This window comes from Peromyscus maniculatus, chromosome 5 (assembly GCF_049852395.1).
Source record: "Peromyscus maniculatus bairdii isolate BWxNUB_F1_BW_parent chromosome 5, HU_Pman_BW_mat_3.1, whole genome shotgun sequence".
In the NCBI taxonomy this organism is placed as follows: Eukaryota; Metazoa; Chordata; class Mammalia; order Rodentia; family Cricetidae; genus Peromyscus; species Peromyscus maniculatus.
Window position 1 is genome coordinate 106005126 of NC_134856.1, and position 12338 is coordinate 106017463.

Here is a 12338-nt window from a genome sequence, read left to right on the forward strand (position 1 = left end):
CATTCACTTTCAAAGGCTTCTGAACAGAGAACACTAACCCTACCCATGTCGTTTCAGAGGAGTGGAAAGCCCAGTTCATTAAGGCGGAGAGAAGAAAGCTTCTGAATTACAAAGCTCAGCTGGTGAAGGACCTACAGCCTCGAATCTACTGCCCCTTTGCTGGGTACTTTGTGGAATCTCACCCATCTGACAAGTAGGCCCTGCATTTCACTATTTTACACTCAGTGTCTGTCAGAATGAGTGACTTTGCTACAAGTGCATTGTGTAAAAAATGATTGGGAGAATCCCAAACATCTCCATATGTTTGTGTGTGTGTGTGTGTGTGTGTGTGTGTGTAGGGGTGTGTGCATGTGCGAGTTGGTTGTCTGTTCCTCTGGTAACATCCACCTTTTTTTGAGACAAGACCTTTCACTAGTCTGGACCTTGAAAGAAGACTAGGCTAGCTGGCCAGTGAGCACCAGGGACCTGCCCATCTCTGTCCACCCAGTCCTGGGATTACAAGTGTGTGCCACTGAGTCTGGCTTTTTTCACAAGTTCTGAGGATCAACTTACACTTGCAAGGTCCTCACCCTTGCAAGGCAAGTGCCTTACTGACCTAGTTCTCCAATCCAATAGTTTACAGCTTTCTAACTAGTTGCCAACAGATGAACCAAAGCCACCAGAGTTGGTGCAGATAGACACTGAAAGATCCTTCGGGAAGGCAGGAGACAAACAACAGTTATTAAGCATGTGGCAGGAAGTGAACGGGGGTGGGAGAGAGAATATCCAAAAATGTGAAATATGCAAAACAGGGTATACAAATCCACTAATTTTTTTTTAATTGACTGAGTGCCTGGGGAGCTGGCTCAGTTGGTCAAACGCTTGCTATCCATTCTTAATTCTTAGAACCCGAGTGTGGCTTTCCAGCACCCATTTGAAAAAGCAGGTGTGGCGGTGCCTGGCTGTAATTCCAGTGCTAGAGAGGAGGGAGCAGGAAGGACCCCTGGGGCTCAGAGGTCAGTCAGTGTAGCAGAATCATCAAAAGACAGTGTCGTAAAAGATAAGATGGAGGGCTGGAGAGATGGCTCAGTGGTTAAGAGCACCGACTGCTCTTCCAAAGGTCCTGAGTTCAATTCCCAGCAACCACGTGGTGGCCACAACCACCTGTAACGAGGTCTGGTGCCCTCTTCTGGCTTGCAGGGACACAGGCAGACAGAACATTGTATACATAATAAATAAATCTAAAAAAAAAAAAAAGATAAGATGGAGAATTGTTTTGGAAGACATCCAATATTGACTTCTACACAACACACCTCACACATTCGTACCCCCCCCACATGCACACAGATATAAATACATATTACACACAAAATGACAGAAAATTACATGCATTTATCATATAACAGTGTTAGAGATGTTCATAGCTAGTGGAATAACAAAACCTAGGTAATTACATAATACATCATGATCTTACCATCTTGTGGCAAGGACACAATATTTTAGTAGAGACTGTGGTAAAGTCAAATCCTAACTATTGTAGTACTTCCAATGCTTGGTCATTCTTGATAAGGAAACCATGATAGGTGCTAAGGTGTTTTGATAATTTCTATAAACATGAACATTTTGACTTTAGCAGAATTGCATTCTCTTCTGTCTTAGTTACTTTTCTGTTGCTGTGATGGAACACCACGACCAAGGCAACTTATAAAGGGAAGCATTTAATTGGGCGTATGGTTTCAGAGGGTTAGACTGTGTGGTTTGAAAGAAAATGGCCTCCACAGCGAGCGAGCAGCACTATTGGGAGGTGTGGCTTTGTTGGAGTAGGTGTGGCTTTGGTGGAGTGGGTGTGGCCTTGTTGGAGTAGGAAGTGTGTCACTGTGGGGGTGGGCAGTGTAGTATAGTGGGAAGAGCTGACAGTTCGAATTTTTCACTGCTTACAGTTTGGAAATATGCTCTACTAACAGGGGAACCCAAGGCTGACTGACATCACCCTGAACCCCAAATGTCTGTGAACAGGACACAATAGGAATGATATCCAAGTGTTACTGTTACGGTTATTTTCTTGAGACAAGAACTTCCTATGTAGTTTAAGCTTGCTTCAAACTTGCTATCCCCCTGCCTCAAACTCCCCAGTATTGAGGTTATAAACTTGTATTACCATACCCAACTTTAAAAGTTATTTTGGGAAGTCTAGGTAATTAATAGACATGAAGTCTTCACATAATATGAGGAATATGGAAGGTTCCCAGGAAGTAGGTTTTTCTTTTCTCTCTTCCTTTCCTCTCTTGACTCTACCATAGTTTAGGGAAAGCAAATTTTCTGGGAAAAAAATTCTAAGATCAGGGAAATGACTGTGTATCACAGCTCAGTGGTGGACTGCAAGCATTCCCGCTGCTACTTTGTACAGGGACAAGAAGGAGAAGCAGAGGCATTGCATCATATTCCCAAGGGAAACACAAGTCCAGAGCTCACACAGCGAAATGGCTCTGTCTGAAACCCCTGGGAAGAAGCCCCCTTCTTCTTCTTCTTCTTCTTCTTCTTCTTCTTCTTCTTCTTCTTCTTCTTCTTCTTCTTCTTCTTCTTCTTCTTCTTCTTCTTCTTCTTCCTCTTCTTCTTCTTCTTCTTCTCCTCCTCCTCCTCCTCCTCCTCCTCCTCCTCCTCCTCCTCCTCCTCCTCCTTCTCATTTCAAGAGCAGAGAGAGAATCCTGTGGCCCCTTCTTTCCTCAGCTCTCCTGGCTCCACCTCTCTTCTCTGTTTGCTTTTTTGAGACAGGGTCTGTCTGATGCAGTATCCCAGGCTGGTCCTGAGCTTGCAGTGACGCTTGCTTGCCTCAGCGTCCCAGGGACTCGTTATAGGAAGGAGCCACTGGACTTTGCTCTGTTGCTGTTTTCTTTCCAAACACTTGGCTCCAGGAAGTAGATGGAATTCTCTGGAAAGTTCTCATCTAGTCAGGGAAAACAAAGCCCTGGCTTTTCAGTAGAAGTATCATTTGACATTGGCAGAGAACAGGACACTTGGGAGGCAGAAGTTATTGGGGACGTTGCAGGGAAAATACTTGTGAAAAAGAGCCAGAAGATGAGTAAACCCTGGATGTCAGCCCCTGGCTGTGCTTTGCGAGCTGGAGACCAAGCCAATAGAGGAGAGAGCACAGCTCAGGCCCCACACTGGTGACTTGGTGGTACACATGTGGTCTCATGCTGGTGACTTGGTGACCCACATGTTGAAGAGAGCTGAAAGGTCCACAAAAGCTTTGAAAGAGGAACTGAAATTGAAAGCACAGTGCTTTTGAACTTACAGTGTGAACATGACTTCCACAGATATAAATAACCCCAGATTTTCATAGAATAATTTTCAAAGGAGCAAGATATGATCCACAGCTACTTAATATGAGGAAAAAGAGGAAAATCTCACCAGGGCATGAGGGGAAGACAATAGATAATAGATCCCAAATGACACAGATGCTGGAATTATCACACAGAACAATTCAAACATCTATAAAAGCCATGTTTCAACATGTAATGGCAAAATCTCTTAACTGTAAAGACAGACAGAGAGAGAGAGAGAGAGAGAGAGAGAGAGAGAGAGAAAGACAGACAGAAGATAGAAGAACTAAATGGAAAATGTACATGCAAACTATACAATCCACAGCAGCAAACACATGCGAGGATTTCAAGTACCTGATGGGGCTGGGAAAGGCAAGAGGAAGCAAATTTGAATGCAGGGCAAGAGAAGCCATCGAAGCTAAGAAACAGAAAGAAAAGATTGTGACAAACAAGAACAGCCCAGGAGAGCCACTGGACAGTGGCAAATGTCCACAAAGAAGGTAAAGATCACGGCCCACAAACGAGACCCAAATTGAGTGGTGGCCAGAACCAAATCTGATAAATGGCACAAACTTAGATCCCAGAAGCACAGTAAAGCCCCCAAACCAGTATGAACTTGAATCAAAAGAAGCCTGGACACTTCAAAACAAAACTACCAAAAATAAAGACACAGCAATATCAAATTACCTTGATTTTTTTGATAATAGAAAACAATTCAAATAGTTAGACTTCTAATCAGAAAGGTAGTAAGATTTTAAAATTTTGTTTGCAAAACAAACAAAAGAATCGCACCTAGATCTAGCAAATAGATTCTCAGGGCAGAGAGTAGAATTGACATTGGCAGATGAGAGAGCTGGGGCAGGTCACTGCCAGCAGACCTGCTTTAGAAAAACTTCAGGGAACTTCTTCAGATTAAAGAGAAGCCATTCTGAGGGAAAACAGAAATGTAAATATCTTGACATATGTAATAGACTGTTTTTCTTTCATTGGGTTCTCTAATTTGAAAGCCAGAATACAGCACTGATGTAATTTTCAATATATAGAGATGTTATAGGTTAAATGGTATCTCTTCAAAATTCTAATGTTAAAGTGCTGAGCCCCAAAGACCCCAGAATAGGACTTGCTTGAAGATAGGGTCTGTACAAAGGTAATCCAGTTAAAATGAGTTCATGAGGGCAGACCTTAATCCAACTGATTGGTGTCCTCATAACCAGGCACAACTCGAGCGTAGAGACACATAAAAGGAAGATAATATGGCGAGATGAACATGAGATAGCTAAGGAGAGGCCATGGAGCATAGTCTGCTCCCAGCCTGCAGAAGGAAACTCTCCTGCTACTGCACTGTGACTTTTGAATGTTCAGTGATAAGAGAAAAGCATTCCTGTTTAACTTCTGTTCTTTAAGCATCACCAGTGTGGTACTTCGTTGCAGCAGTTCTGGCAAAGTGATTCAAAAGGTGTGATGCATTCTAAGTAGATGTGAGGAGCTGGTTTAGACTATTATAACATTGTAACTCCCAGAGCAGCAAGTCTATAAGGGATGTAGTTAAAAAAAATTAACAGGCAGACTAAACAGAATACCAAAAGATGTGCAAATAACCTACCAGAAGCCAAAAAGGGAGGGAGGAGACAGAGGAACACAAATAAAATGACAGTCATGAATCAAGAAATATGGATAATTATATTAAATATGAATGATACAGATATGTAAACAAAACAACTTGGGATCTGCTAGAGAAGGCTTGCCACAAATTGAATTGCCCAGAGCAATCCTGGTCAGCACCCCAATCAAGCTACTTATGATTTCATGGTCCAAACAAAAGTAGAGATAGAATAAAATCATGGTTTTAAAAATAACAAAACTGGGCCGGGTGGTGGTGGCCTTTAATCCCAGCACTCGGGAGGCAGAGGCAGGCGGATCTCTGTGAGTTCGAGGCCAGCCTGGGCTACCAAGTGAGTCCCAGGAAAGGCGCAAAGCTACACAGAGAAACCCTGTCTCGAAAAATAAACAAAAGAAAAGTGTAAAAATAACAAAACTGAACTATTAGATGACAGAGATTACAGTGGATAAAAGAACAAGACCGTCTATGTTTATCTACAGAGCAATCTGTTTTAAACATAATAGCACAGATATGAGATAAAAGGCTACAAGAAGCTGGTGCAGAAGAAGAAAGCTGGACTGGCTGATGCCGGATGAATGTAGGTTTCCGAACAGGAAGTATGAGGGCTCACAATGAGCATAGTAATGTCAGTTCACCAAGGCCAGTCACTCAGGAGACAGGATAGTCTGAGATGTGTGTGCCAGACATCAGATCTTTAAACACACTGATAGTACCGAAGGAGGAAATTGAAACTCACATTTGCACTCAGAAGTTCAATAATTTTTCCTTCAGTGTTTGGAAGAACAAGAATTCAAAGAATCTGGGAGGACATGGAAAAATTCGCCACCACCATAAACCCTGTGGGTCTGATTGACTTTTATAAAGAACTTAGGTCAGGGTAGCAGAGCATGTGATTTTCAAAGTCATGTCAAACATTCATCAAAGTAGACCATACCCTGAGTCCTACAGCAAACCTTAATTGGGTTAATACAAGTCACACTGAGCATGTTCTGTAATCATCTGTCTCCAAATGCCTAGAAATTCAACAGCTTCTCAATGTTCCATGCATGGGCCAAGGATGAAGCCTCAAGGAAGTCAGTAAACATTTTGATGTGAATAACAGAAGAAAGTGCAGCTTCCCAATTTGTGGGAAATAAACAGGACACAGTAGTACATACCCACAAATTAACTACCAGGGAGGCTGAGGCGGGAGAAACACTTGAACCCAAGGCCAGCCTAGACACCTAGTAAGACTGAAAAAAGAGAAAAGTAGAAAAGAAAAAAGATAACATACACAAGGCCCTGGATTCAATCTCTAACACTGCAAAACTTGTTTAAAAAATCTAAGGTAACAGGTCTTGGGTCAGTAATCTGAGCTCCTACTGTAAAACAAAACTTCTAGGGACTGGGGCTGTAGCTCAGTGGTAGGACATTTAGCTCACCCAAGGCCTGTATTCAGTCCTCAGGGCTAAAACTGAAAAAGTTCTAAAGGAAAGGCAAAATAAGCTCACAACGCTAACAAAGGAAGGAAGGGATGGAGGTAAAGAGTCTGTGTCAATAAAGTCAAGAACAAGAAGGCATCCTCCAGGAATGATGGCTCACACTTAGAACCTTAGTCCCAGGGAAGAGGATGGCCATGAGTTCAAAGCCAGCCTGGGTTACATGAGACACTGTTCCCCCAAAACAAAACAGCAATAACAATATAAACCCCAGGAAAATAACAAAAAGCAGTAAAATAAACCTCCTGGTAAGGGTGAGTAAAATTGATTAACCTCTAGTTAGAGGACCAAGTGAATAAAAAGATGAGTTCTGATACCCCAACACTGTTTAAAAGTCCAAAGTCTCGTCTGAGACCCATGGCAATCTCTTAACCCATTATAAAATCAAAATCAAAGAGCAAATCACATACTTCCAACACATGATGGCACAGAATACACATTACCATTCCAGAAGGGAGGAAGGGAGCATAGTGAGGAAATGCCAGACCAAAGTAAGTCTTAAAACCAGCTGGGCAAACTCCATTTCCTGCATCTCCATGTCTGATGTCAAGGCACTTTTCAAACCTCCAACTCTTTTCAGCTTTGTTGACTGCACCATACATCTCTCTCTTGGGCTGGTTCCACAACTGGTTTGCCACTTCCTTGACAGGTATCCCACAGCTCTGGCATCTCCAGCATCTTGGGGCCAGGGAATTCCAGGCTTCATCTTTACAGCTTCATGCAATGACTTTTCTTGACCTCCATGAGAAGACCCTGATACAAGCCTGGCCTCAGCTGCTTTCCTTAGCCACAGAGGGAGATTCTGTAACCCCTTTCTTGTATCCTTGACTCTAAAGCCAGAACCATGTAGCTGAAGCTGCCAAGTTCTACGGCTTGACCCAATGGAACCTGGCCCCCTCCTTCAATTACATCTGCATCAGTTTTCTGTTGTTGACAGTTTCCTTCACTGCTTAAGCTTTCCTGTAATTCCTTTCCACAAGTCGGAAGCTCGGCTGGGTAGGGCCTTGCTCTGAGGTCACCATTCCCTTTATTCCATTTAGAATCTGGCTTTCCTTTAAGATTATCTTCTTGAGCCTAGGACTTGGCTCCCACATCACTTTTCCCGGTGCTCTTTTTCTCCTCACATTCCCAAAGGACTCTCTTTCCTACTATAGACACACATCTTCATCCATGTTTGTAACTTCTTTATGTATAATAGGTAGGACATGGGAATCTAGATATCCATCAACCGATGAATGGATAATGAAAATGTAGGACAGCTGGATCATGAAATAGATAGAGAAATAGATCTATTTCTAGATTTTCTACAGTGGCTGTACCAGTTTGCACTCCCACCGGCAGTGAATGAGGGGGTCCGTGTTCCCCACATCTTTGCCACCATCTGTCATCTTACTCTTAGCTATTGTGACTAGGGGGAGATGAAATCTCAAAGTAGTTCTAATTTGCATTTCCCTGATGGCTAAGAAGTTTTAGAAATATTTCTTAGCCACGGGTACTTCTTCTGAGAACTCTCTGTTCAGTTCTATAGCTCTCTTTTCAATTGGGTTTGTTTTCGTGGTGTACGAGGAAGGCACTTGGACAGGAAATGTCATGATAAGATAGTTAGTTGCAGGAGTTGCAATGGAGGCAAGAGCCACACCACAGCAGCATGGCCATCAAGGTTAGCAGCATTCTCCCATGCTGCTGATAGCGATGTAGAATGGTTCATCAACCCTGGAGACAGTTTGGAGGCTGCTTTAAACCTAGCCTTACTATGTGGACTAGCATTTCCCCTGTCTGGCACTGGTTCTGTTGAAATTCAAACCTTTATTCACCCAAAACTGTTTTTTTTTTTCACTCTTTTTTTTTGGGGGGGGGGGCACCACCCAGCTCCCAAATAAATCACACATGGAGGCTTAGTCTTAATTATGAATGACCGGCCTTCGCTTGGCTTAGTTTCTAGCCAGCTTTCCTTATCTCAAATTACCCTGTCTACCTTTTGCCTCTGGGCTTTTCCCATTCTCTCACCTCTGTAAATCTTACTCTTACTTCGTGGCTTGCTGTGTAGCTGGGTGGCTGTCCCCTGGAGTTCTCCTCCTTCTCTGGCTCTAGATCTTAGATCTCTCCTCCCAGTTTTCTTCTTCTATGTATACTCTCTGCCTGCCAGCCCTGCCTATCCTTTCTCTGGCCTTGCTCTTGGCCAGTTCTTTATTAAACCATTAGGTATTTTACACAGGCACAGTAACACAGCTTCACAGAGTTAAACAAATACAACATAAACAAAAGCATTTTTTTCTACTACATAAAACTATATGCAAATATAAATAATATCCTTGTTTATACTTACCAAGTCAACCCACATTAAGAAAGGATAAACTAACTGTGTGAAACCATAATTTGAGGTTTGTGATCCTTTTCTCTCAGCTTCATGAATGCTGGGGTCATAGGCATCTATCACCATGCCTAACATATTTTATCACTTTAAATGCTAACTACAATTCTATAGACGTTTAAATTTTGCTTTTACAATACTCTGTTAGTTAAGTGTACAGTTTAGCTGCTCCAAAGCACACACAGTGCTACCTGAGCCCCCAGACAGCACATCTTCATGAGTAATACCATCTGCTCTGCAGTAAGAACTGCTGCTGCACAGGATATGAATAGATCTCAAAGGCACTGGGGAGTGACAGAAGGCAGCTTCAGAAGGTCACAGACCTTATGATGTTGTTTATATGACAATCGAGTAAAAAAGCAAAGCCATGGGAATGAAGCACAGACCAGTCTTCGTCAGAGGTGAGGGGTTGGGAGACAGCAGAGCATAATGCAAGGATATTTGGGGAGTGATGAACCTGTGTTCTGACTGGGGCTCACACAAATCTGCACTAAAGCCCATGGGACTGTACCCCACAGGGATGCCAGCAATGGCATCTAAGTGTGTCGCAAGTTAAGGGCCAAAGGGCAAACTTGGTGATTTTAAATTAGTACATGAAACAGATTTCCTTATGCCATTTCATCCGTGTAGATTGTTGGTTGGGGCTCCTGTTCACCCAATATTACCCTCTCATTGCTGGCCATTCAGAGAGCTGTCCTTCTGCCCTCAGGGAAACATGGTTATTCTTTTACGTAGAGTTACATTTGTTTGTTTCGTGTGCACAGGAGGGTCTAGGTTGATCTTCAGCACTCAGTTCTCTTTCACCACCGAAGTCCCAGGATCAAACTCAGGCTGGCAGGCTTGGTGGCAAAGGTTTGCTTTGAGCTGCTGAGCTGTCTCCTCGCCTTTCTTCTTCTCCTCTGAAGATGCATCTCTTTGTAAAAGTTCTCGTATAAGTAGATACCACACCTCGCGTGTATTTCCCCGTGCCCTCCCCTCCTCTTCTCCCTCTCCCGTTAGTCGCCCTAGACAATTTCATGCCTACTTCTAGGTCATATGTACATACACAATTTTACAACAGAATGGTTCTGAAGAAGCCCCCCAAATCAAAACAGAGTATTTAAGCCATATTTGTGACACAAGCAAATTGTGTTATAATGTACATTTTGTATAGAGTTCATACTCTCCTGAGAAAATAAATACCCATTTTATAGTATTTGGAACTACATTTTATTTTAGTTTTCATCTAATTTATTTCCTTCCTTCCTTCCTTCTTTCTTTCTTTCTTTCTTTCCTTCCTTCCTTCCTTCCTTCCTTCCTTCCTTCCTTCCTTCCTTCCTTCCTTCCTTTCTTTCTTTCTTTCTTTCTTTCTTTCTTTCTTTCTTCTTTCTTTTTTTGAGATAGAATCTTGCTATGCATGCCACATTGGCCTCAAACTTGTGATTGCCCCAACCCCAACCTCCTGAGTGCCAAGATTACAGCAATTCACCACCATGCCGGGCTTCATTCTATCATTTTAAATACTAAACAAAATTTTACAGATGTTTAAATTTTGCTCTTATAAAAAACATTTTTTGTTACATGTACAGTGTGGTTGACAGTTGTCACATACAGTGACTAAAAACCCAGCTAGGACTTCATGAGCGAGTGCCCTCTGCTCCATGAAGATCAGTTTTAGGGCATAGTTGCTGCCAAACTTTTTGGGACTTGGGCATGGGGGGACAGACACTGCCTACCTACCCTCAAACAGCAAAGCTGTGTCAGCTTCAGATGGGCATGATGGTGTCTGGGCTTTTCTCATTTCACTGAGTAATAAAGAAGGCAGTTGTTGAGATACATTTTCATGGCAATAATGACTTGCGGATGGCCCTAGACTTCCCGTTGAGTGGTGACGGCTGTACCGGAGAAGAGACAGTGGTGTGGGGTGTAAGCTCTGCTTCTGCCACCGTATATCGTCTCCCACACTTAGGCTTTCATTTGTCTCATAATTAAGATATCAGTCTGCCAAGACCTGTCTTTCACCACGTGGTCCTGCACTGGAACCACCCAGTGTGACCTATGACTGATGCTTCCTTCTTTTCTATATCCTTGTTGATGCTATCTAGCTTTGTTGACTCTTTCAAATATTTTTAGTAAGAATGACCCAAGGTTAAAAAGATGACTTCCTCGTGGTCAGTGCTGGTTCTGCTTTTTGGTGATGTAGTGTTTATAAAGGAGCACAGTGCTGGGGAGCGGGGGACTAGAGGCAAGATGATTGTCCTTAGAGTTCTCATTTGTAGGAAGAAAAAACAATTGTAATACAGGGTAGTGAATGCCGTGGAGCAGGGCGGTGATAAAAAGATGACTTCTGGCCTAGTGAAAGCTACGTTTAAAGATTAAGTGGGGCCTGGCCAGAAAAGATAGAAAGGTGCTGAGCTGAGAGACTGTAGTTTATGATGGGACCAGGTAGCACACACCTGTAACCCCAACACTCGGGAGGCAGAGGCAGGAGAATTGCCAAAAGTTCAGGCCAGGTGTACATGGAAAATTCTAGGCCCTCCTGATACACAGGGAGACCCTATGGAAGAAAGATTTTAGGGAGAGAGCCTGCAGCTCGGCCCAAGGGCTAGGGCAGGGGACATTATGACAAGAGCAGGCAAGAGGTAGGGACTCAGGTTGGCACCACAGTGTCCGCCATAATCCACAGCTTGGGGTCTTTTATGAAGGTTTGGGGAGCCCAGTGAAAGAGTCTGGTAAGAAAAAGGGACATCACTAGATGATGGGTTATATGTCTATGTGGTGGGAAAGGCAAAAAGAACATTGGTTTGGAGAACAATTTGAAACTATTACAGTTCCCCCAGGAAGGGATGGTTAATGGCAGTGGAAGTGAGAAGAAAATTCAGATGAAGGAAGCATTAAGTAGCTGAAAGCACAGGATCTTAGAGAAGAGCTGGAGAAGGTGTGTGTTTACTTAGGGAGTGCTCAGCCTCTCAACACAACGCTGTCTGTAAAAGTAATTCAAAGTCACAATTCTATATGTAAGCAGTCAGAAAACGTCCTCATTGCCCATGACACTTGGGAGAATGGTGTGGAGATACTGATTTCATTATTACTGTAGAAAAAGAGGCAAGGGTTATCATTAAGCTATGGAAGCTTGCCCACACTGTTTGTGCTTTGGGGGGGAGTGATGGACAGATCCCTGGCTCAGGAGGCAGAGCCTTGCTGCAGGGGAAGCCACTCTTAGAAGAGAGACAGTAGTGATACTGCTTTAATTTAGGAACCAAGATCTGGCGAGGTGACCCAGGACTCATATGCTTGCCACGAAAGCACCAGAATCTAAGCTAGTGTCTGGCACCTGTGGAAAGCCTGGGCTTGGCCATGTGCGCCTGCAACCCCAGTATTAGGGAGTCAGATGTAGATGGCTCGCTGGGCCTTGCTGGCCAGCCAGCCCAGCCAGTCAGTGAGCTCCGGGTCAGTAAAAGACTCTTTCCCAAAAATAAGGTTATGTGGTTGAGGAAGACACAAATATCAACCTCTGACCTCCACATACACATGCTCACAGGGGCACATATGCCCATGCCCACACAGGAACTGAAGCATCAGGAAGA

General features: G+C 43.4%; 1 protein-coding gene across 8 annotated transcripts in view; it reads left to right on the forward strand.

Annotated features, from left to right (window-relative positions):
- The window catches only part of LOC102905039 (cytidine monophosphate-N-acetylneuraminic acid hydroxylase), a 150572-nt gene that overhangs the window by 119486 nt on the left and 18748 nt on the right, over positions 1-12338 (forward strand). For all 8 annotated transcript variants that reach the window (XM_042278290.2, XM_076573065.1, XM_076573067.1 and 5 more), the window contains one exon: positions 58-193. In XM_042278290.2, coding sequence (XP_042134224.2) covers positions 58-193 — 136 coding nt within the window. The remainder of the gene's footprint in view (positions 1-57; positions 194-12338) is intronic.